At 37.7% G+C, this 27,271-nt stretch overlaps 1 protein-coding gene across 44 annotated transcripts in view; it reads right to left on the bottom strand.

Annotated features, from left to right (window-relative positions):
* Nrxn1 (neurexin 1) overlaps positions 1 to 27,271 on the bottom strand; it is a 1,146,022-nt gene that overhangs the window by 682,498 nt on the left and 436,253 nt on the right. For 22 of the 44 annotated variants that reach the window (XM_039112821.2, XM_039112829.2, XM_063262420.1 and 19 more), the window contains 2 exons: positions 10,167 to 10,468; positions 6,859 to 7,020 (listed from right to left, as the gene is read on the bottom strand). In XM_039112821.2, the coding sequence (XP_038968749.1) occupies positions 6,859 to 7,020; positions 10,167 to 10,468 (464 nt within the window). Of the gene's footprint in view, positions 1 to 6,858; positions 7,021 to 8,004; positions 8,050 to 10,166; positions 10,469 to 27,271 lie in introns of all 44 variants that reach the window. The other 22 variants (XM_063262405.1, XM_063262407.1, XM_063262423.1 and 19 more) reach the window with 2 other exon arrangements.

Raw genomic sequence — 27,271 nt, 5'->3', positions numbered from 1 at the left:
AGACCATGTTATGCTAGCTTGGTATTTGAAAGCACTACAATTCATTATGCCAACTGCTGATACAGTTCCAGGCTATGGGGCATCTGCTGAAAATTATGGGAAATAAAAAATCTGTCATTCCCTGAAAGGGAGTTGCTATGCTACAAAAGCTGAATTCCAGGCAAGAACTCACCAGATGCTTTGTGGACTAAAGGATTGAGTTCCAGATCCTTGGGGACCTGAGCAGATGGGACTCCCTGAGCCCAATCTCAAAGAGGAGGGTCTGGTTTCTGCCCCAATTGTTCTTTCCCTGCTCCCCAAGGCTACAACATGCAAAAGTTTATTCACTCTTAAGCAACATTCCACCACAATCCTTCATGGAAGTCTACAAAACCACATCCAAATGTTTCCTGTGAATTCCTCTGTACATGTGGCTACATAATACAAAGAAGTATAGCAAACTTTTTAGCTATGTAAATCTTTAGATGAAGAAGCCACATGACTACCAACATAGAAAAGGTGCTGCTCAACCTTAAGTCTCCCTTCGCCAAACTCCTGCAAATCTAGGCTACCCTTTGCTTTTTTCCCTATAAAGATTCCTTTGGCTCTTATTTAATGTAATGTCAAGTTTATAAAAAACCCTGGAACTGAAAGAAAAGACATGAGAGAGCACTGTATTGTGGGAAGAACACCGAATTAGAACTAAGGGCAAAGGTCTTGTGGTTGGGTTTGTGAGGTTCTAACAGTAGCTAATTAGTGGCTGGATTCTGTAAGGTCAGTTATCTAAACATATAAAATCACCATTTCTTCCTTAGCCTGGTGGAGACAGCATTAGTGTTTAACTACTGCCATGCTCTGAATATTTTCATTGGATACAGGTATCAAAAAATGATAGCATGCCTCTGTTTTATTTCATTTGATAATGTCAATACTAAAGAAAATATCAGAAACATTTTTCTCTCATAAATTGCTGTTGTATAGGGACTAATGGATATCAAATGATTATACTCAATTTCATTACCTTATTTTAAATGTAAATTGTAGTTTTAGTGTCCCTTATGCCTTCAGAAACATAACTGGTAGGAAAGTCATGAGATATGATAGACTGTACAGAGAAGAAACATGTGCTTGGTATCTGCTTGTCTTTGCTCTGGAATTTGCTGTCTCCCTTCATCCTCACTGTAACGGAGGAAAATCAGATAGTACACAAGAATTTGTAAAATCCTTTTTTTTTTCCACAAACATTTGCTTGAATTCAATACTAAATAAATAAATACAGGATAGTGCTATATTTTGTGCTTAAATTTACATGGAAAAAACTTCATTTTAGATCTGTAAATATCGTGCAGGCCAATTCAGCTACCGTCTGAGGTAAACCAGACTCTCTGAGGCAGTAAACCAAGACTTGGTTCTTGGAAAGCAGCCCAAAGTCACTAGAGAGTTGCCATTTACTCTCAGAGAGATGAGCATGGAGGGAATTTAGCCTGGATATATACCACAGTTATTGTAAGAAGGCACCTGATCCGTGACCTCACTTGTTCCAGTTGAATCACCAAAATGACATCCGATGAACATTTGATCTAGCATGGAAAGTCTCACTATGGAAAGGAATCTGAAGCTATGATGGCAATCAGTGTATCAGGTAGGCCAAGGATGAGGGTCCATTAAACTTCCTTGATATTTTCCTATAAGCAATTAATCTTGAATATATTAGCAATACATCTTAAAAGAGCTCATTTAACACATATTACTCAAATTAACAGAATATTAACAAAAAACCATATGGCAACATGTAAAGCTTCCAGGGGAAGTAGAGATGGAAAGAAGAACCCTTCCCTCCAGAGTCAATAAAGAGCATGTGAGGGGTGTATGAATGGACTCTAAAATATTCCCAGGCAGCCTGCAGAAGGCAAACACAGAACTTGAGAAGAATGTACAGGAGAACCTCCTAGACCCCAGGATTGTAGTTGACAGACACCACTGAGCATCCCCTGCAGATTTCCTGCCACAGCCGTTTCTCCAACATGTCAGAAAAAGAACCTTATTTCAAAATAGAAAGGGTAACCTATAGTGTAAAATCTGTGGCAGGTTTTTATTCTTATATGTAGTGATATCAATCTCTGTTCAAGAAGGCCACTGGAAGGAGGGAATTAAAACAGCTGGGCTGACCAAGGACAGAAATAAACCTTACAATTTCCAAAAGACAGAAGAACTGAGGGGTTTCTGCATAAAAGAAACTCTTCCCTCTGCATCGTGAGAGCCAGGGTATGGCCTCCATATTACTTAAAAGGGACCTCCCCACATAAACGCATGCAACAACCCCTCCACCCTCCATTCAGGAATAGACCATTTTCCTTTGCAATGTGAGGAAAATTCTTTTATAAAACAGGATCTTTCCTGAGCCTCACCCACCTTAGAGTCTCTTACAGATTTCTAGCGATAAAGGTCTCCATGTATAATTACAGGCTGAGCTGACCTAATTAGGTTGATGAAATTTTCAGTAGGGATTTAATTCCCACTAGCATTTCACTCATTTCTTTTCTCTCAAGAATCTTTCCTCAGGCTGATCCAAGCCATTCTTCGAGGCAGCATTTTAAATTACCTCACACCGGCACAGCCTGCACTGCAGCCACTGATTAGAAAACCTCCAGCAGGCGCACACGTCTCAAAACACACTTCAGACAAAGTCTTCTATAGTGGTTTAGTCACACCCTTCCCCTTTCTTTTGCTTCCTTTCTAACCATGCTAAATAACGACCACGCAGCAGGAGGGGAGGAGATGTAGCAAAGTGTTTTGTGGACACACAGAAATTAAGAAATGCAAAGTGCAGGAGGAGTAAGGGCAGATAGGATTGATGGAAAGATCATCTCAGTCACCACCACAGCCAAAATATTGGAGAGTAAAACATGAATTGGTAAGGTTTTCACTAGTGTCTAGTGATTGAAAGCTGCGTCTAATGGGCAGGCTAAGACTAAAGAACAGTATGTATTCAAGAAAATTCACTTCCGGTGAATTGGTTGTCCTCAAATGGACAACAGCTTATGGATGCCAAGATTCCTCTTTCTTTATGGTTCCCAATTTTTCTTTTCTTGTAACAATAACTCAAATACACATTGAAGTGTGTGAAGAAAAAATAAGTTTAAAATTATCAAATATCCTTAGGAATTATATTTCAGCTTTAAATGTTGCTTCTAAAAACTTGAAGAATATAAGTAAGCATTACTGACAAAGAAGAATCACTTCACCGCATGAAGACTTCCAGTGCTCTCCCAAGGCCTGGGTCTGATTTTACAGGAATGGGCAGAGTAAAATGCTACCTCATTGTTTCCCATTTCCCTTTCCTCTCCTAAAACTGACGTCTGTGATAGTTATTTTCTCCAAAAACCTTTGATTGTTTGTGACTAAATTTGAATATGACACAAAATTATTTTGTCTGCAGCCTGTTCATGGTTTCTTTCCGTCTAAAAGAAATTGTCTTACACATCATTATTTTATTTTGAAATTTGATCATCAGTCTGAGAAAATTAACTTTTCTTTCTTTTTTTTTTTTTTTTTTTTCGGAGCTGGGGATCGAACCCAGGGCCTTGCGCTTGCTAGGCAAGCGCTCTACCACTGAGCTAAATCCCCAACTCCTAAAATTAACTTTTCTATTGTGGTCCAGTGGCTGAAAGTGCTCTCAACTCTCATTCACCCTTGTAAATGCCACAGAGGAATTACGATGGCACTAAGGAAAATCAAACAATAGATGGCTTCAATATTTTGAAGAATTTTCTTTTACTACTTTAATTTTAATAGAATGAAGATATAGATTAGCAACTTTGGTAGGCCATCTCTTGTTTTATGGTAAGTATAACTGATCAGAATGAAGCCATCATCCTTCAACCAGATACGTTATCTGTCTGACCCTGGGTGCTGCTCCCGTGTCATCCCTTAGTAGGTCCACAGAATTGCCTCCTGTCTATCTGCTTCTCCATTTTCAAAACAATCAGACTTAGAGAATGGTTGTCAGAATTATTTGTCCTATGTGGCTTCAGACAAGGAGTCCTTAAACTCACCTACAGAAGTGACTATTATAAGGGGTATTATGTACCGGATTGAAAATAAAGATATAATAAGTGAATAATTGAATCTGTAATTAAGGCATTAGAATGTAATATGCTATAGGCTAGGAAGTCTGAGCCAAGGCTTAGGAAAACACACAGAAGGATGAACATTGGCGTATTGCTTTCTATTCACGAACTCTACAAGGCTGACCTGCCAAAAAAGACGGGAGAGCTCAAAACCCATGGTGCCTTTTTCACTATTTCCTTGCTGAAACAGGAAAAGCATGTGATTATAAACGATGATTCAGATGTGGGTGCAAGCTATGAACTATCAAAAAGTCCTCCGATGAAATATTTTTAATTTACAAGCTGATTGCGTCTATAACCTGCCAACCTTTAATGTGCTGTGAGGAAGCAGGCTGAAACATCACAGTTCGTTAAAACCTCGTGGCATGGAAAGCAGCAAGATGAAACATGCCCAATCAACAAGGAGGAAAGGGTTGTCTGTAAAATCGATAGTAAAGGAAGAGAGGATGCACCTGACTTCAGACCCTCACAGGCTTCTAGCTCAGAGAAACTTGAAAGACCATGTGGCTTTACTTTTTACCTTTTTCTTTTGTCATCCAGTTTGTGATTAAACTGTTAGTACAAAAGGGTGGATGCTTACATATATCAGTGTATGGGCATTTAAACAGTGGGGATGTTAGTCTGATGTATGACTTTCTTTGAAACCATGATTTCAGGTGAAGAGAGTTCACTGCCACTCCACAGACACAGAAATGTGCTTGCTCCCTGGAGAATGGGCTGAATGCCATATGTCTAAGAGGAGCCCAGTATCTCAGACATCATCACTTTTCATAGGGTGTCTAAAGATGTCCTTTAACTAAATTTACGTTCCTGCTCAAAATCCTTGGATTCCGGACCTTCTCCCGGTGTAAGGCAGGTTTCCCTCTTTATAGACAAGGCACGGTCTATGGCTGGCTACACAATACAGACGAACACCACACATTGGTGAGAGTCCTCAGGAATGTCCAGAAAGTGGGTTTTACAATCTACTTGTGAAATCCAAGTATGCAATGACTCTATCTCTTCCCAACCTACCTACGATCTCTCTGTCCTGCCTCTCCCCATCATAGTGAGTCTGGGCTCGTATGTTTGCCTCGGCCACTGGAACTTAAGCCACTCTGCTCAGCCCCTTTTCAACCCAAATAGGTACAATGAGGATTTTTCATTCTAACACTCTGTTATCTGTTTCTAAAACACACTTCTCCTTTTAATGAAATCCAGAGCTTTTATGTACAGCCTTTCATGTTGGTAAGCAAACCAACACTACTGTTTGGACATGGTGAATTATGGTAATTGCCAAGCAAAGAGGACTAGGAAATTAAGCTCTGGGTTTAATGTTTAATGCTGTTGCTCTCATCATAGTCCATGCTCTGGCCTTCATTCTCTTTGTTTGAAAAAATAAATAAAGTCACCGCCTTCAGACACCTTTAGGATGGTTGTAAACACAAAGGACTTTGAATTTTTTAATACTGCTCTTGTCATAAAAATTATTATTTTGTTAGTTTGTTATTGCCTATGGAGCTTAATGCAGACTCTAAGGCATAATTTCTATCTTCAGAGAGGAATATTCACTCTCTTAGAGGCAATCCCCCTCGCCCCAACATATAGACCCCTCTGTTTGTTATAGTATAACAGCTCTGAATCCCCCTCTGGTATGTCTTTCTCTGTGGGTCTCTGTGTCTCTGTCTCTCTGTCTCTGTCTGTAGTTGCCTGTCTCTGCTTTCCTCTGTCTCTCATACATTTTCTCTCCTCTCTCTCTCTCTCTCTCTCTCTCTCTCTCTCACACACACACACACACACACACACACACACACACACACACACACACACACACAGCTACAATACTTGGAAGACAAGTAATGATGACAGCTCTCGGCAGTGACTTTTTCACTGTTGAGTAAAAAATAAATATAAAAAAATCAATCATGTTTATAAGCTTATATCGTTTTTAGAACAAATTAAACTATAGCATTGCTTACAAGTAGCAATTGTTGTGCCCAAATAACCAGTAAGATGATAATCCACCATGCCACAACAGGAGGACTTCAGGTTCCAACCATCAGAAAAAAAAATTATGGTGACTGAATAGATTTTTTTTAAAAAAAGCTTATTCTATGGAATATAAAATTGAAATTCAAGGCACTTCTGGTCTTTCCCTACGAATTTCAATCTTATAAAAATTTACAGCAGATACTGACAGTTGACGATGGGGGATGAAATTGCTCTCTTAAGCTCTGATTTTCCTCAGGTAAATATCTTGTCAACTTACCAGATCGAAAAGGACGAAGGTCTCCCACCTTCAGGACATAATTAAAATACAGCAGCACGACTGGTTCATTATGCACTTTGGGTTTGTTTACTGTTTTAGCTTTGTTCATTTCTATCATGACTTTTCCTCTTGTAGTCTCATTTGTTTTCTTTTCCTTATCTCTCAAACAAGTCACCACAGTACTCATAATACCCCGACAGTTACCTCAAAATAAGCAATTATCCCTTAGTACAACTTTAGACCCAAATCTCATTGTGTTTGATGTCCTCTTACAGCTGATACAAAGCTGTCCCGGAAAATGGCCGCTGTGAAAAGCTGAGCCTCGCTCCTCAGCATGCTGTGCGAGTTGCCCTTTACCTCCTGACCCTGCATACACAGGGCTGAATTGAAGGTTGTACCACTCACTCTGGGAACATCCGATCTTCAATAAATGAGCTCTCAGTCCAGATCTGCAAAGATGAGCCCATGAGTTAAGACGGGTTCCATGACATCGATATTTACCTCTTTGAGACAGCCCATAAAGTTGTTACTGACTGGTGACCCTGGAAGGTCGGCTGTGCTGGGGCTGCCTCCAACATAGAAAAAGTCATCAGACCCCAGCATGGTGTAATCTTCTTGCGTGTAGCCCGTTGTGGTAAGAATCCCATCCACTGATATTGTCACCTAGATAACAAAGCACAGGGAAAGGACACGCTATACTCAGACCTACATGCTGTAATCCTGGGATATGCCTGTTTTGTGTTTTATTTTTGTTTTGATTTTTTTTATGTTTGTTTGGTTTTCAGTTTTAGCCCTGTGGCGGAACCCATTTTCATGTCTGTTTGACGTTTATTCTTGGATTCTATTCAGCTAGCCCTGAGGGATTCTAATCTAGTTAGAGAGTTTACTGATCATTGAACTAGTGTCAGCATCATCCCTGCTGCAACTCAAAAGTTATTTAGCAGACACAAAAATGGTGTTAGTAAAATGCCTCCTAGGTTAGTTTTGCTGGTGTATATATTAGTAAAGTTTAGTCGTCTGTTATTCACTAATCACAACGTGCACCTTGTGAACAGAAAAGGCGCAAGCTATTTCCAGCAACATCACTATTTGTACTATTGAGCAGCAACTGTTGGGCATGCAAGTGCCTGAAGCATGCTGAGGGAAGACGAGGCGCGCAAAACAATCAGTGAAGCAGCACTCGCGATGCGCATGCAGGGGGTACAGAACGTTCAGAAAGGAAAGGAAAGGAAACTGGGAGAACCAAAGGAGAAAGATAACTGCTTAGTGATGACGTAAAGATGAGTGGGTGTGGCATCTCCAACATTCCCAAACCAAGTTTCCATGCCATGCATCATGAATGGTTAGAGACTGGCTGAGCCTGCGGTCACTCGGGCCAGCCACCATTTTCTTATCTCGTGTTAACCACAGCTGGATGCAAAAAAACGTTCGAAACGTTAACGATGCCCCTACAGGTGAGTTCGAAAACAGAGGTTGACAGGAACAGGTAAAAAATAAGAAAGTCAACAACAGATGAAAAGAAGGAGGTCAAGGTAAGCAGAAGAGTACCAACCGCAGTTCCTCTTTTGTTAATGATGTCTACAGTTAAAAGAAAGAAAGAAAACACACGGCAAACCCAAAATAAGAAACAATTAGAATGATATCTACCGAACAATGTAGTTTGTTTACCATAGCGTGTCCAATGCCTGAGTGCTTTGTGGAGAAGGGGGGAGAAAGGAAATTAAAAACTGTGAACAGAATAACGATCGATCGTTACTTAAAAAATATGATGGTCTCTACCATGTTAGTACATTTTTTGATTCAGGTAACGGTTAGTAGAATGAAACATTCCATGAATGACATGTTAGTTATTAAGCATGTTAGTAACATAGAAAAAGGGCAAAAAAATTTTACAAGAAAAAGCAGACTAACAAATAGGCCTCCCACAGAGGAGATAGTCTTTTCCTGCCCTTGTTCATCTCTTGCCACTAGACAGAAACAGACACATGGCACTGTTCCCTTCGTTTTCCTGAGAACCACTGAGCGCCATAGTAAAGGGATTCATCCAAAGGCCTGAAGCCTATCAGCTGGCCATTGTCACCCTAGGCCCATCATAGCCCCCCTCCACACCCATACCCAGTCCCAGCAAATTAGTAGGAATCAGTTGGCTTTGCCCTACTACTCAATTTTACAGCATACAAGGACTCCTCCTCAATTCCAAACCTTCCTTCGGTCATATTGATGGACTTTAGGGTCACAGTATACTGCAATGAAACAGAGCAGAGATCCTGACACACGGAATGAATAGAATGGACTTGTTTGTAATCTCTCCTGCCGCACATGCACCCTAGCTGCACAGGCTTCTGTTTTCCTGGAGCTATGACTTCTCAGCTTGCTTTGTAACCTGAGCAAAGGCAAATCTAGAAAGTGGACTCCTCAAGACCCACCCTTCCTTCTGTGATCCTCTCAAGTGAGCCTCCAGTCTCTTGGTGAATATATGAGAGAAAAAAGAAAAAAGAAAAAAGAAAAAACAAAAACAAAAACAGAAAACCAAAGAGACAGACTTACAGGAAACCCATGGTCTGTAACTACACTGACTGTGGTCAACCGTTTACAACACAGTGGGGAGCATGTGGGTCCTCCCATGCCCACGGGCATCTGAAAGGCCTGGGAAACTCCGAATTTTTAAGTTTTGTTTGCCTGCCTTAATGTACCTAAATCTCCCGCCCGAGCAACTTCTTCTTGTCTATCTCAGATAGTTGAAGCCTCTCAGAAGCAGGAAGGAAAATGAGACTAAATCTCCAGACTAAGCTCCTTTTTGCTTCTCTAGCTCAGATAGCTTGAAGCCACTCAGAAGCAGGGAGGAAAGGATTAGTTAATAGCTCAGAAAGAGAGGGCCATTTTAGTAAAGGGAACCCAGAGTCAATCGGTCATTCTGCAACTGTTCAGAGAAACAACAAATACATTAAGGACATTAGTTTTAGATTAGCATTTACCATCAACACTTAAGAAAATGATACATTATAATATCAAAGGTCATGTAATCCAAACTCTTAATGATGAAAATATGAGAACAATCTAATTATCTTTCACATATACTGTAATTTGTCTTATTAAAAACATACAGTATATGTAGACTCATTGATTCATTAAAGAGTAGGAATTTTCTAGTAGAGACTTGTGTACAAATTTAAATATATAACTATACACATGTTCCAACAGAAGTGGGTATCTAGAGGATGAAGTGACTTTTCATATTATTTGTAGTTTAAGTATCTGCGCTAAATCAAAAATATCTTCATAAACAAAAATTTCAGAATATAGGTTATGCACAATAATGATCTTTTTCCCTCAGGAATATTTATGTTCCCACTTTGGAGTTGGAAAGAGAAAGGAATAGGGATTGATGTAATCCTAAGTGACAAAGTTTTTCTTTTTTTTTTTTAACTACAAAAAGGAAGTGTGATTTAATGACCCCAATGTGCATGCTTCCAAATGAATACTACAGAAAGTATAATTTTAAATCAAACAAACAAAAAATCAAAATCACACACATTCCGGGAAGGGCAGGTCGCAGGGATATCCTTGCAGCCCTCTGAAAAATAACCATTTGTCACTGTATTAAAATAGCCTTTGGGGCCCCAGAACTTTCTAGATATGCCCCTGCTCAAGTATGGCAGGAGGATTCATCTCGGAAGGAAAAGCTAAACTGAGGAGCTCTATATCATGTGGGTAGGGGTTTCAAGTACCACACAGACAGCTGTAGGTACTACAGGCACAGCTGTAGCAAGAAAACAATGCAGTTACTGTCTTATCCACTGCGTTGTTACCTGACGCAGATTCCTGGTGACTTTCACATCATGCCAGGCATTATCATTAAACTTTCCATTCACGGGCTCCACTAGCGCTTCAAAGGCCCCTGATCCCAAATTAATGACCAGAGAGACAGCTCCATTTTTCAAGGCAAGGTTGACATAATCAGCCGATTTCCCTGTGTGAAGCATCAGTCCATTCCTCTGAAGAGTTTTAAAGGACAGAGTTATTTCGTCGCTGCTGCTTTGAATGGGGTTTTGGGATAAGTCGTAGCAGAAGTACTCAGATCCCTTGAATGTGGCAATATACTCTTCTTTTCCTAGAACAAAGCAGAAATATACATGCATAAGTCAGCAAGTATAATACTCAAGACAGTAGACCTTAATAAATACCAGCTAATGAACTTTGCTTAGCATGTATTCAGGACAAAAGCCCTGTCAAGCACTCTGGTGGGCCTAGGTGGCAGTATACTTTAAATAAACCACTTCAAGAGGTGGGGCACCAACTACAGTAGCTAAAAGTGACATTCTTGAAAAGTCAATTAATTTTTAAGTTAACACTGCAACAGCTCTGATCAGACAAGGTAGCTCTGTGTTAGCTTTAGGGCATGAATCAGGTACCACAGATGCATATTGGATGGGTCTGATTCCAATGTTTGCAACATTTGCACCATCCAACTGAAAAATTAGTTTTCTGGGAGACATTTATATTCAAATGTCCTTCTCAATGAAGATCCAAGTATTTTCATTCAAAAAAGATGATATGTTTTTAGTAAAAAGGAAAAGAGGATGAAAGAGGGAAGTTGATCTGGAAGTAAACTGTCTCCTACAGAGTACATGAAAGGAGGAGTTATACACAAGGCTGATGCTGTCAGCTGGATGGTTAATTCATTCCTGGCTCTTACGAAGCAGATGGTAGGGCTGGCTCCTATGAGTCTGGTAAAAGTTCCAGAACAACCTCAGAGAAGCAGCATGCAAATAAAGTCTCAACATTCTCAACACGGCTCAGTCTTTGGTATAATTAGAGGCTTCAATGTGGATCTCGCCACACGCCAGACAGATCAAACAGAAATATGGCCATTTGGAAAGAGCAGCCTTCTCCCTCCAGTATAGTAAGGTAACCAAAGGAAGATGTAAGTCAAATGTGCCCATGACTTTCCATGAAATGAGGGGAATGAACCAAAATACATGTAAACAAAAATAAACAAAAATTAGTAAAGAAACAAAAATCCAAAACAACAACAACAACAAAAGAGGACAATGGTTAGCAATCAGCTTGTGATAAACCATGAAGAGATTTGCAAGTGCTACCAAAAGAAGAAAGAAAGAAAGGAAGAAAGAAAGAAAGAAAGAAAGAAAGAAAGAAAGAAAGAAAGAAAGAAAGAGATGGATATCTGGCAACAAGGCACCACCTCTACTAGCACAATGGAATATTCAAAAACCAGAATGAGTTTTACTCTTCTGCTGGTAAGAGATTTTGCTTTCTGTTCTGATTTTCTATTTTGTTTGAGACAGTCAATAAGTAGATCAGACTAACCTCCAGCTAACAATCCTCCTGCCTCAGTCTCCTGAGAACTAGGATTACAGGAATGTGTCAAAAAACAATGGTCACTAACGTTTGCTAGTTTAATTCACAACATAGAATCAGAACTCAGTTCAAGAGTTCAATTCTTTAAAGACAGATGACAGGCAGCTATACATTGGTACACAGTATCACTTGCCCTATCAGAATCATCAATGACTACTGAAAAAGAAACCAAATTATAAGGGAGAGTCGCAGGAAAGACAACCTAACCCACAATTTTAAAAAGTTGCCTTAATTTATACATCTAAAGGCAACCAAGGCCCTCCCAGGAGTTGGACCCAGTACTGGTTTTTAGTGATGTGTAGTGAATCATTCATGTTTGAGATAACCACAGTGGAGACAACTGAGTCTCTAGAGAGTTGAATTTGATAACTTTCAATATTTGGAACCACAAAAATATGCATTTAGATTTTTGTTTTGACCACTTTGGAACAGTCATATCACTGACATTATCATTATACGTCTTTAAAACTTTTGGTGTCTTAACTAATAATTAGTGATATTGATCTTTAAGACTGGTGTGAATTTAAAAGGCAAAGTCAGATAGTGTGTCTATCTGATCCTGGTGGTAAGTAATACGTCTTCCTCATTGCCTCCCCAGTAGAATAAATATGGTAAATATATTCTACTCTACGACCTACAGCACATTTGATTTTTGAAAAAAAAAATACACCCATTGAGAACAGAACCAGGACAAAGATTCTGATTATCATCTCCATTCAGGACCACAGTAAAAGTCACACGACTATTGTGACCAAGAAAAGCATCTGAGCACAGCAAAGATTACAACTAAGGATAATAATGGCACATTAGCAAATTATGTTGTGCAGTACAAAATATAGCAGTGATTCATGAAAGAATTTTGGTTTAGTAATATATCTTAGAAAGACTTCAGAGTTCTATAGAAGCCTGGGATGCACTGTTTCAACAAATTTAAGGAAATCTGTAAATTCAGTAAAAATTCAACTAAATTTCCAATGACTTTTTAAATTGACATAAGAAGTTGATTTTACAAATTCTGTAGAAAACAAAATAACCCAAAGAGCAAAGATATACCAGAAAATGAGATGAGGAAACTTTCCTCTGCATCGGTAGATGATTATAAGAAATGCATAATAAGTAAAAGAATAGACTAAGAAAAATAAAGATAAACAATATAAAATAGCTTCAAATATGTTGAAATAATATGTATTAAGTTAGGCACTTCAGGTAAAGAGGAACAACAGGACAATTAGTTAATAAATAGTGCTGGGATATCTAGTTATCTACACAAACAAATGAAACAAGTCAATTCTAGCTGGCCTATGGCTAAATTTTGGATGAGAAATTTGTAAAAAAAAGAGAATAAATTTGGATATAAAAGTTTACAACATTTTATAAAACTGCCTAAAATGTTAATGTTAATGTAAATGTTAATTAAAAACAAAATCCATTTATCAATAATACTACAAAAATGCAAGAATTCATTTCATCTCAATCACAAAGAATTACAAGAAAGCATTCCACAAGCTTTCTAGCAAATCAATCCTAAAAGGGCAAATAATAGAGAAAATGAACAGAGGAAGTGGACAACTTCTTGGGTATCTACATAAATAATATGAATGGATAGTTTCTTTAAAATAAATGTGGAGAGGGGCTGGAAAGAGGCTCAGCGGTTAAGACCTAGAAATCCTGAGTTCAATTCCCAGCAACCACAACCATCTGTAATGGGATCTAATGCCCTCTTCTGGTGTGTCTGAAGACAGAGACAGTTGTCAGAACCTCAGATTGATCATCTATGTACTAAATGATATAATATAGATAGATATGAGTAATAATGTGAAGCAAGTTAACAGTTAAAAAACCAGACACGAGGGCCAATAGGCATCTAATTCTGTATAAAAGAGTTTAAGGCAACAACAAGTAGCATTCTATGCTATTACAAATCAAGGCCATAGCTCCTTGTGCTGCTTGTAGTAATGTCAGAGAGCAAAAATTCAGTTACTTATTTACATGTTTATGATTTTGCAGTTCTTAGTATGTGTACGGTTTCAGTATAAATTTAAATGATCTGGACGACTGAGCACAAATTAAATGATCTAACCAAATATTTTCTTCTTGGAATCAGAACGACCTTGTTTATCAGTTAAAAGTACTTGCTGATCTCTTCAAGGACCTGGCCTTGGTTCTCTCCACCCACCAGCTCATATCCATCTGTAAGTACAGTCATGTGGACTAAAATATTCTCTTCCCACATTTGAAGGCACCTAAACATACATATATAGTACCTAGAAAAATATCAGACACAATATCGAGAATCAGCTCTGTAGCATTCAGTGCTTTTGACTACATTACTCTTCATCTGTAATCCCAACTCACGAAAATCTGTACAGCTTTACTATAACCACGTGGTTCTAAGATTGCATTCGATACAAATCAGAAGCCTAAGTTAATATGCAATAAAAGCAAGTCTACACAAGTGAAGATTTGAGGGAGAGACCTGCTCCATTTATTTTTCTACTTCAAAAGTCAAGTACACAAAACTATCACAGGAAAAAGATCCTTAGGAAGAAATGCAATTACTTGCTGCTTATATTATGAAATTAAATAAGAAGATTGGCTGACTAGATAATAAAGATAAAATAACACAACACCTAGAAAACTCTGCCTCTTGAAATTCAAGTCCAACTAAATCTTCACTTCTTAAATAATCTGAGGGAAAATAACATCATTTTATTTGCTCTTACCCTTTATAAAATGAAATTCAAATCATACTATAGAGAAAATAAAATTAAAGAATGTAGTTCATCTTAGATTTTTTGACTTAATTCAAGATTGCAAAAAATTACATAGTTAGTAAATATAACTGAACATGTATAAATTCTGTGGCTAACCTATACTATTGTATAGCACTAAGACATACTTTACAAAATATCCAATCAGTTTTATTTTACCTTAGATAAACCTTACAGCAATTAACCAAAAAATAAACAAGCAAATTTCAAAGAAATAATACAAATGAAGAGGCAAATTCTTTAAAAATATACTTGAGGTAGTGAATGTGTAAGTTAAAGAAGAATCTGATATTATTTAGTCCAATGGTCTAAGGAATGAATATTCATCAGGGTAAAAACCTAAACATTAAAATTATGGATGTGTCTCAAATTGGGAGAGAAACAGAATAAAAACCTTGCTCTCTTGGTTCCAGCCTCAGACTGCTCCTTAGGACACAATATTAATAATAACCTGTTATTAATATTAACAATAACCTGTTATTAATAACCAAAACATTTATTGCAGGTTATACTTGAAAACATTTTTATCAAAAGAGAAAACAGAAATGGCTCAAAACTCTCGCACAATGCCCTTCAAGTCCTATTAGGAAAATAACATGAATGGTCAAACAATAACATGTACTGAAAGCCAGACTACTGCATGCCTTTCTGTACTGAGGGATGATGGTACATGAATCCAGTGACAGACAGGGAACATAGTGGGCAAGTACACAACCATTCACAAAACATCCAGTACTGCAATGTCTGTGAGAGGCCCCGGCTGCTGAATCTGTAGCCTCCAGACTCCAGTGTGTTTTAACCCAGGGTGAATAAAGGTTAAACCAAAGCTTGAATGCATATTGACTTTAAAATGATTCCCTGGAAGTGTTTAGGAATTATCTGGGTCTTAAAGAAGTACATTTGGAGAATACATTTATTTTATGCCAGGCTTATAGGTAATCTGTATATGGATAATCCTTATTTTTGAAATAGATAATATAGACATAATTTTAAGTAGGAAATCAAATTGTTACTTACTCAGACAGGGTAACACAGAACAGACTATTTAATCAAGTTTCATAGAATGGACATGCTTCGCTTCCCAAGAATCAAAGCCATAACGCCTCTCGTTCCAAATCTCTATCATCTGACTTATCCACATATTCTGCCATATAGTAAACATTCCAAATGATAGAATTTTGTTTTTAATGTAGATACAAATAAAGGAATCGTGGGAAGAAAACCCAGAGTGGAGAACTTGATAGAGCGTAAGTATGGAGCATTTTTGATTGAAATGAGTGTTCAAAATGTCCTCTTAGTCACATTAATCACATCATGACCTGAAGAGTGTGGCATTATTTTATCCTGAAGCTTTTGAGAAATTGAGAGTGTCACAATGCCTGGCCGGCATAATCTATACTATAAGGGAATCCTCCAACTGATTCTGATGTAAACTGTGGAGATTCCATGGCCAGACTGCTGCAATCATCATATGGCCCTACCACATTTTTGATAAGGAATAAACATTCAGTTCAACTACCTTGTATTGTTTGAACACAAAAAAGAAAGCTAGGAAAAATGCGGTGCCTATGTCTGATTAGTGTAGAAATGTGTCAGATATCTACCAAGTATGCATCCCTGCACTGTCCAGGCTTTAAATTACTTCAAGTAATGGCTGATTTCTTACTCTCAATATGTTTCATTTTTAATAAATATTACAATAGAATTATCAGTAGATCTGTAAATAAAGTATTTCTCTTCTAGAGAAATCTACAGGGCATATATCTCTTGATCCTGCCTAGCGAGCTATGGTGTTAAGTGGACAAACTTAAAAGCTCATGGCCTTGAACATGCAATTCTTTCTCAGAATATCTTTACTCATATACTACTGCATCTAGAAGTTAAGTGCGTGCGCGCACGCACACACACACACACACACGCACACACACACACACGCACACACACACACGCACACACACACACACGCACACACACACACGCACACACACACACACACACATCAATCATATAGTCTATATGTGAGAAGACTCAGTCAAACACATAGGTCCTAGATGCCATATTTCCCCTTGCGTTTAAATGAACATTGCCCTGTCAGAATCTACTACATTTACATGAATAGCACTTCATTAAAAAAGACAAAGAAATTATGTTGGTATCTTCCACATCTCAAGCAAAGAGAGAAGTGGGTGCATGTGAGAGAAGTGCCATGAGTGGCTCTGCTGAAGTAGGTAAACCTGTTATTAATGTAACAACACCCATAAATGCATCCCCTGCTTTTTAGGAGGTTTGACCAAGGTTCTGAGTTTATGTTTCCGATTTATTGCTATCAACGTATTAAGATAATGGAAATGATAAAGTGGCTTATAGTAAAACCAGCATAAGGTAGAGAATTTGAACTACAAAATATCTTTTCTGTAAAGAAATCACAGAAATTTGTGGCATGACTGACTTCAAGAGATGAGTATTGCATCCAAAGGTACCATATGCAAAGCACCAGCATTGAATGTGACATTAAGAAAACTCGTCGCCATTGTTTATATTACAATCACCTACTTGATACCAATAGTCCGAGGCAATATTCTGGGTTTGAGAAATGCACCAATAATCAAGAACCCCAGGCTCTCAATTGTCATCAAACTAGTAGGGTTGGGGGTAAGAAAAGAGTATCATATGACACTTAACATAAAAATGTTCCATGAGGGTCAGTGACATTTAAACTGAGCCTCAATTACTGAGGAGTTGTTTGGGTGACTATTTCCAGGTCAATATACTTTATCTCTTGTCTCTAACCTACACAAAAACCTACCACTTTTGGCTGCTTGATGCTGGGGTACAGAAAGCATTTCAGTAACACTGCCGTCTCTGAAGAACAGTCTCACACCTATGACCCCATATTTCTTTTCCATCTACTGACCCGTCCCTTGTTGCTTAGATGGGAAGTGGGGGATTGGCCAATGGACCAAGAGTAGCTTCAAATAGTTTTACTATCTTCCAGTAAATGATGAAGGAGAAAGCTGGATATGGGGGAAGTCCTATTTATAAAGGAGTTTACTTGGCTTCTTGATTTCAGATTTTTCCAACATTTCTATGAAAATAATTTCCACTGAATATTCTTTGGCACACATAGCATTAAGACTGAAATTTCTGTAGATGATTAATTACTGTGAGTATTATTGATCATTGTTACTATTAAAGTAATTATTTAAATTTAAAGCACTGCTGAATTGTTTCAAAAAACAAACTTTTATCAAATCTTGTATTGCCCTGAATATCACTGTACCCAACATACCAATTTAGAAATATTTCATTCAATTAAGGTTCAAATCCAAAATGATTAGAAATATTAAATAGAAGAAAGGAAGAGAAAAACATAGTGGTTTCCTCTGGTCATATTTACCTGAATGGTGTGCAAATTTTGGCATTTTTTTCAGTTATTTGTCTATTTTTCATTTTCTCAAGAAAAATCAATGAACTGAGAATGAGATTTAAACACTGGTTTCTCCTAGACCCCTCTTCAGCCCTGTGCCTTCAGTCACTCTATTTGGGTTCACTGGGTCTCATTTTTCTTTTTAACAACTCAACTTGTCTGAAATAAATGATCCCCAATGTTTCTTTCCATTCTAAAATGCTATGGCTCCATGGTTCTCTTGATTTATTCAGTCACTCAATTCTTTCAATTCACTTAATAAACATTTACTGAGGCCAACCATGTGCTTTCCTGCTGATAAAATCATGAAACATGCCTGAGGTAAATGTCTTTGTGATGCATGCTGCATTTAATAGAATATTCCATGGCAACCTTTAACCCCACAGACTTCTGAAGTTAGCGCTTCTCTTATTTGATTAGGAGGGAAAAAATTCAGAAAAGACAATACAGAAAAGCATTCTTTTAGACATAAAGTTTATGTTCGTCACTTGCTTCCCTCCGCTTAGAATAATTTCAATGGGTTTTACTAAAGCTTCAGAAGAATTAGTTTAATGGTTATTTTATTCCCCCAATATGGAGTACTTGTTCATCTAAATGTTATTTTTGGAAAAAATTATATATTTGCAAAAAGTAATATGTTTTATACTTGATATAAGTTTGGGGTTATAAATTTGGGGTTTAAATTAAATTATTCAAGTATTAGTTGATGTATTTTCCTGAGGAAAGGTCTCTTAAATGATATGAGGAGCTCTGGGTTCAGTTCTTTATATTTGGAGACATAGACAAAGAGAGTCAGTGTAGTGGATTGTAAGTTGGTTTCAGTACAATGGAAATACTCACTCAGTCTGGAAACATTTTCAAGCAGTTGAAAATGAGGATCTATCTGACGTGATCTATCTATCTGACATGATTACCCATAGAAATTATGAATGTCTTTTAGAGCCAGACATTTCATAGTTACAATGATCCTAGAGCAATACTCTGAACACAGTAATTCACATTCAGCTACTCAATGTCACTTGCCAATTTTTTCCAAGTTCTTCTAAGATTGCATTCCCATTCCTCTGTCTTACTCCTCTTCTCATTCTAGCTTATGTAAAAACATGTTAAATCTATTACAAGGATTTCTGAGGTACTTTGTAAAATAAAACATGGTATTAAACCGCCACATCTTAAAGAAGAAATAAACTCTGGTAAACTCAATTTCCTTACAAAGGAATTTCTGGTACCCTCTGCAATTGTGTAAGTCACATGACCTGCTCTTCTAAATTTCAATAGTAAGTTATAAATAATACCTTTTAAGTTGTCAATTCCAGAAAAGAAGAAGTGTGATTACTTCAACGTTCATATGTCTAATATGTCTACTATGGGATCAGCCTTCTGTGGTTGAAATAGGGGAAGAGGCAGACTATAAAACACACAAAAGAAGGGAATCACTGTGAACAACACCCTGCTCATTCATTAGCACCTGTGGGCATCAACAGGTTGATTTTGTGATATAATATTGGGAAGAGCTCTTTAGTTGGTTATCTGTTACAAAATGATCAACCCTGAAAACATACGCATACATAACATATGTATGTTGAAGAATATATTGTATATATGTGTGAGTATAGTGCATTTAATAATATTGAAAAGAGGCCTTGAATTTGAAAGTAGAGAGGAAGGTATGTGGGAGGGTATGTGGGGGGATAGGGGAAGGAAAAATGTTGTAATTACATTTCAAAGTAAAAGAATAAAATAAAACCTCTCTAGGAAGTAAACAGTTTGCTATCACCTTTAAGATTTATCTGTAAAATAAGTGTAAATCTCAGGCTTCAGTGGACATCAGTTGATTTTAGCTAATTGTTCCAGAACTATGAAACCTATTAGGAATTATATGTTAGGAAATGATAGATATTATCATATGAAAAAGGAAGGCCCATGAATTGAAAAAAATATTCTCAAGGATCTGTTCATAGACACCTGCTGGGTTTCTTAAACTGTTATTCTTAAAGAAAGAAGATTTTAGTAGTAACTCAGAACCCACCCTAAGAGCCCACCCTAAGAACGACTCCTGTCTGCTGTTTTCCACCCACTTATTTGGGTTTCAAAATATTAACTATTGGAAATATTAGAGTCCCTAATATTCAACTGCTATATTTTTATTTTCTGATGAGTTCTATGACCAGTTTAGCTTTGTAAGGAACAAAGAAACCCGACCCCCAACATACACACTCCTTTTAATGAGCACTGGATAGTGAAAGCTTGAAAAGTTTAATTTGCAAACTTGCAAAGCAGAGTATCAGTCCCAAATGATGAGCATCAGCCCAGGCCCTTGTCTCCTCTTCCTCATTGGCTGGGGAACTGTCATGTAGCAATTTCATGGAGTAGGTGATATTTCCCTTTGCCACTCACATTTATTTCCCAAAGAAGCGCTCAAGTGCACTCATCTCTGCCTTTACATCCTTTTTTCTTTCAAAGCTTATCAGACATGTAATATGTTATGTCTGCATGTCATCATGAAATATTGGCTGTTAATAGTTTCCTATTCTTCATTAAACTTGTAGTTTGATGGAAGGACAGGTAAACTAACAGTCATTAGTATGGTTCTAGCATTTTATATTCAACTGTAGTTGGACTTCAGACACTTTTGAAATTGTACCATTATTATTTTTCCATACAGAAAGCTGTATTATGTACATTCAATATTTTTTATACTGGTTGTGGGCTTTCTTCTTTTTAATAAGTATTGTACATTCTATATGCTTACAGAAAGACTTCACTTCCCAACAGTGAGCTTGAAATACTCAAACAGTGCAAGAATATAAACAACACAATTACAAAAGGAAGCACAATTCTACATTTATGTTTTCAAGCAATGTGATTGGCTAGAGAACATCCTGCCTGGCTGAATAAATCTACTACTTGAATCAGTGGCTGCAATTCACAATACATTCATTTATATATCACAATGCAAGGTCTTTGGTGTCAAGAACAGGACATACTGCACACTCACCAGCATAAATGCTTTTGTGTTTTAATTGCATTTCTTGTTAGTAAACCAAATACCGTGTTGAAAGAAGTAAATTTCATTAAGAAAGTATTGGCATTGGAACAATGTGAAATAATATTTGAAATCACTTTTATACCATATTTTACATAAGTAACTTTTTACTTTTATGCTTCATACTATGTATTTTCCCTACCAACAAATCACAAAATTCTAAAAAATGGATAGTTCTCTAACTAAAGAGCTTATAATCTACGCTTCTCAGGTGTTTGGGGCCCACAGACAATACACATTCATCCCACTGATATTGCCTTCCTCTTTTTTGTAATATTGAAATTATTCTAAATTGACTTCATTATCCACTAATGGCACATCACCCAAACTCAAAATTTTCAGTGCACAGATAAGAAAACTCAGTTCCTTTGAAATAAATTTGGCAAAAGCTGTTCAGCTTATGAATGGCTTGCATTAGAATCTGGCTAACTCAAAACTCTATGTTCTTTCTACTACACTTCTCTGCATGCAAAATGTTTTTGATGAGTTTGATTAAATCCGTTCATAATTTCTGATAAAAGAAAATATTCGTCTTACAGAATGAAGGACAGACAGTTTTCAACTTGATGTTCCATTTTAATATAAACTATGAACCCGAATTTTTAAGTCTTAGGGAAAATTCCTAAAACATAGGTATTAAAAATAAAAAATTTTATTAAAAATAAAAAATTTTTAATGTCACCAAAAGTATTTTCCAGCTACTATCCCATGTGAAATAATTATCATAACCACTTCAGAATATTTAAATTAATATTAAGCTTCTCAGCATCAAAACTTGATTTCAATTTTGATACAGTCTTCTGCTAAGTATTTGTGCCCAGTTTTCAGATAGTCCTACTTAAAAACCACATTTTTTTCATTTAAATTGATTGCATTGCCCCAATGTCTACCAAAGTCTGTACTACTGCTATGATTAGCATGAGTCCAGGGATTTGGCCTGCCAGTTAAGTCAAGAATGAAGAAAAAACACATAGAGATGCATTGAAAATGTGGTATTAATTGGACTGGACCTTCCGATTAAGCTGAAGTACATTTGATAATAAATAGCAACATGCTTATCATATAAATCTGAATAGAGAAGCAGAGTTATTGGATATTGCCAAACAACAAAGAAGGTTATTACATACAAATATTCAGGGAGACAAGGTGATTATATACATCTAAAAGAAGGAAGAGGGTTGTTACATGAAGATAAACAAGGAAGTGGGGTTACATATAGCTGAGTGAAGGAGGAGGGTTATTAAATATAGATAGACAAGGAGGTGGGGTGAGCAGCCTCTGTAAGGGGGCAGTAGCAAGATAAGCATGAAAGAGAGGAAGCTCCAGTAGGCATTTTCTGCATGTGCTCTCAGCATCCTGAAGTACACCTGGAAAAAGCTTTGCCACATTTGAATCTCGACTGAGAACCCTTTGTCACTACAATGGTCCTTGACATGGCTGTACTCATTTCAACGCTATGAATTCATTCTGGACTTCGTTACTTCTGCTTCCTCTACTCTCTACATAGTATTTTACAATGAAAAGGAAATCAAATGTATGTCCTGGATCTTTACAATGAGGTAAAATGATGGGCTGATGCATTAGGCTGAGGCAATGTGACAACATACCTAATATTTAAAAGGCTGTTAGTTTAAACTCACGGTGAAATTACTAAAGGCCTAAAAGGGTAATGATGCCTGGAACTGAGGTCACTCCCTATCATAACTGGTTACCCTTGCCCTGGTCACTGGGATCACTAATACACTGGGGTGATAGAAAATAAGGGGTTTAGAGATATGGTGCCATCTGTCAAGTGTATGATAGAATGGCTCTCTTTCTACTAATTTAGTTATGAGAAAAATCACAAAATTGGAGCTGCTTTAGGTTTTTGTATGGCTTGCTTGTTTATAGGAACATCACACTTGTGCATCACTTGATTAACTAGTAGTCATCTAGATTAAATGGAAATGCCTGTGTATTTTCAGTCTCTCCTGTTCTAGCCATACACAGTACATTATCAGACCATCCTTTTATACACAGCTGAGTTGGCCAAAGGTGTCTTTTAAAGAGCTAATCCTTTTGCAAAACGGCATGAGTGAGTACAAAGTTTCTTTAGAAAAACACAAAAGGCTAAAAATACTGATATTGCTCCTTCTCTACTGAAATGTCATATCATCTGTCACACACTAATGGCTATATACATCACTAGGACTAAGATAAGTACAAGACTTAACAAAATCAACCCGCTAACCTAAATTACTGTTTGTTGCTTTCAAATAGTTAATTCACTAAATTATTATATAGAGAGCCATCACTAGATGGGTGGCACCAGCATCTGTAAACCCTTTGTTCTCCCCTCCCCGCCCAGCATATTTAGTCATCCCAGCAGCCAGGCTAAAGGTAACCTCTTATGGGGAGTGAACTCACTTCCAGGCTTCATTATAATTTTAAGCTAATAGCCATTCTGTGGCATTCATCACACAGATATATATGGCTCAGTTGCATTTTTATTTTGTTCTGTTCTGTTTCTGTTTTTTTTTAAAGATCTCAAATAAACATTCAAAGGTCACATCTTCCCAGTCCTTGAATGTCTGCCTTGTACAGTCTTTAGCAACTGTTCAGAAGCTGATGAAAAGAATATAGATACCAAATATCTCACTATGAACATGAAAAATAGGGATATTGCACTTCAAGGGGAAGGTCATAGAAGGAAGTCTTGGAAGAAAAGAAAGACACAAAACAAAGTCTGGTCCCAAAATAGTTTATAAGAAGAGCCAATACCTCATGCATCAGCGGTTTCTCCCTGACAAGCTCATCTTTCTTTAACACGTTGACACATCTGCAACTCTAATGTACCAACACCAATTTCCGTTTTCCTTGCTACTATACCACAATAAAGTAGTGGCTCGGGATATTAACCTAACCAAACACTGACTAAAAGCTTCATCACAAAAGATTCCTCACAACAGTCTTTAAAAGTATTCTGTATGTGTTTCCTTCAAATGTTATTTCAGTACATGGACAAAGAATTTCTTCTCTGTTGTCCTCATTTACCGCTGCTTGTTTGGCTAATTAAATGATGTTGGAAGGAGAGAGTGAACAGGTCGGGAAGATTGAACACTTTCTGTTCTGGCAGGCCTCTCTATTCTCTTCATTGAGTCAAACCTTTTATTCTTTGTCTAGCTCGGATTCAAGAACAGCCCAGAAGCAGCCCTTCAGTCCTTCCTACCTCAGGTCAAAGTCCTTTTTATACTTGCCTTGCAATTTGGAAACATCAGAACTCTGCACAAAATGAATACTTCTCTGCTTCTAAGAAATTCAGCAATGAGCTGAGGACTCTGTCTTGTGCCTTAGCACATTTCAGGCATCTCTTTAGACAAAGTGGTTTGAAAGATTTGAGGTTTTCTTGGCAACAGAAAAGAATAATTTGACTTTTCTTGGAATAAGATCACATTCAGCGGAAAAAATCTGCTGGGCTCAAGGTCATAGAGCTTGGCTCTGTGGATATTCAGTTACTCAGAAGAGCTACTCCATGCCTTTGAACACTTCAGACACTGCTGCAGGTGTTGTCTGTGCAACATCCCTGAGGGTCACTCTACCTTTCATTTCATGTTTTTTTTTCCTTCAGAATGTCCATTGTGCCTCCTGAAAACCATTTTCTCTGGTCTATGTATGTGTTTGCCCTCCTAGAGATTTTAGTAAATAAAGAGCTACCAGAATCTGTCAGGATCTGCACACACACACACACACACACATACACACACACACACACACACACACACACACACACACACACACACACACAAACACACACACACAGAGAGAGAGAGAGAGAGAGAGAGAGAGCCCTGATTGCACATAGAAATTTAAAGGTATTTAGCCATTATCATACAATATATTGCTAATAAAATACATTATGGGAGACCTCAGTGGAAGACACTTCTGAAGGGCTTACCGATGGTTAGGAGGATGCTAAATGCTTTGCATGACCTTCATGGCAGACACAAAGGAGATACAGTCAAACAAAAGGCCAAAGGAACTAAATGAAATTAACTTGTTAAAAACTGAGATATGCTTCATAAGAAACTTTAAAGCTGACATAACATCTGAAGGAGAAAAGATGTGAAATTTGGAAATCTCAGGGAAAACAAAAACAAAATAAAACCACCAGAGCTGGGTGTAAAAATGAGTGAAGTCCCACAGTAAAATAGAAAACAAGTTGCGGGAGCATCTCCAGGCAGAAGAAAAACATTAAGAGTCCGAGAATGGCAGAGCGCTAAGTGTGCTTATCTCTGAACATGAATGGCCAATACACACATGAACTCAAGAAGCTCAAGCCAGTCAAAGCTCCATCGCATGAGATAGTGGGGCTCTGAGGCTCCGCCTCAGAAGGAAATGGTGGCCAATTGTTGTGGACAAAGGCCATTTGTCTTTACTGTTTGTTTACTGGTAGGCCACAACTACCTCAGGAGATAGACTCTGCAGCTATGAAGAGCAGGCAGCACTAATTAAACTCAGTGAGTTGGGGACAGAGTGGGTGAGGTCATGACCTTTAGAGGAAGTTATGTTTATGAGCCCAGTGGCAAAGCTGGAAGTGAGTGTAGGGTTGCATGAATATTATTAAGACATGTTGCATGCATATGTATGAATTTTCAGAGGCTTAAAACATGCAACAGCGAATGAAATGTACCTCAGGCTAAAACGGCAGGATGAAGAAAAGTTAAGAGAAAGATTGGTTTCGGGCAGACTGTAAAGGCCATAAGAGCCAAGATACTGAGGATAAGAAGACACCAGAAAGGGTCATCTGAGAGGAAGTGCTGAGACATTGGGCAGCAGTAGGTTAGGGTTAATCTTACCTTATGGCTTTTGTCGTGAATATTATTGTTTTGAGCAAGGAGTCTTTTCAAAACATGAGGACACACCGATTTCAATGTAAAATTATAAAAAGGCAAAAGAAAATTTTTTCATAAGGAAAATAAAATAGTGCCTGAATAATATGTTTTTATTCTTATCCCATCAAATGGACTAACATTTGGTTAGATTCATTATTGGAAGGGACATGGATATGTGGATACAAAGAGTATATGACCTAATCCATCAATCAAGGTGGACGGTCATCCCAACAACATCTTAAGTCACCAGCCCCTCCTTTCCTTAGATGCTGTAAAAGAGATATGCTGCTGGAGCCTTAGACCGCTCTCAATGTAGGGCTGTCAGGCTTGTCTGGCTTGTCAGGGATGCCAAGCTCTTTAAGCATGTCAGGCACAGCGTGGCAGGCATGCTCACTTTGCTCACTGGGGTCATTCTCCACACATTTTCCCAGAAAAGGAAAAGACAGGAACTTGTAGCCAGAGGTTAGGGTTAGAACAAATCATCGTTTTAGTGGCTTATGTTTTGTTTATTGGTTGCTTGCTTTGTTCTGTTTTGTGGTTTATTTTAAAATTGCAATTCTCTAGGCTGGTTGTGTAATCTCAATCTCCCTACATCAGCATTTGGAGAGCATAGGTGCTTGTTCTCATACTTAGAGCCATTAGAGTTTTGTAGCCAAGTCTATGTACTAAGAGGTACATGTTAGTCTTAAAATTTAGAACACCATGTAGATGATTAAAATACTTAACTGTAATAATATGTTTAAAGGAATAATGATATAATACTAGGATACAACACCCGCACAATTAGGGTTTGAAGTCAGAGTTTCCCTGCTATTGAAGAACTTAATCATTGTTCTGTATTCTCAGCCACAGGAGGGAAACTTTTGTCCTCTTTGGTAGCATGTTGGCATTCCTTTCAGACTCCGCTCAACAGTTATGTAGCGATAGCCAAGTAGGAGTCTGGCTATAAAAGTATTGGACTTTCATGGATTTCCTGTCCCTTTTTCTCTCTCTGGCCTCTTTCTCCCTCTCTGTCCTTTCCCCCTACCCACCTCTCTCTCTGTGTCTCTCTCTCTGTCTCTCTCTGTCTCTCTCTGTTTCTGTCTCTGTCTCTGTCTCTCTCTCTTTCTCTCCCCCTCTCTCTTCTTCTCTCTCCCCTCTCTATATTATATATTCATTGTATGCATGCACATTATGCAACACATGCATACAGATAGAGGGGGCCATGGAGATATGAACACATTTTTGAAAGGAAGAGACCACAATGTTATGATTTCTATGCTATAACCATTTGTTTTCTTTTAAGTCTTTCTGTGCTTTCTAAGTTTTCTACAATGAACTTTACGGAAATAGTTCCCTTTTCCAAGTCAAGCCACAGCCAAAAAGATGTCAAAGCACATTGGGTATTACAGCAGCACTGTTTTCAACCACAACATAATGC

This window comes from Rattus norvegicus, chromosome 6 (genome assembly GCF_036323735.1).
Source record: "Rattus norvegicus strain BN/NHsdMcwi chromosome 6, GRCr8, whole genome shotgun sequence".
In the NCBI taxonomy this organism is placed as follows: domain Eukaryota; kingdom Metazoa; phylum Chordata; class Mammalia; order Rodentia; family Muridae; genus Rattus; species Rattus norvegicus.
Note: the sequence above shows the minus strand (reverse complement) of the source record. Positions and strands in the feature narration are given on the sequence as shown.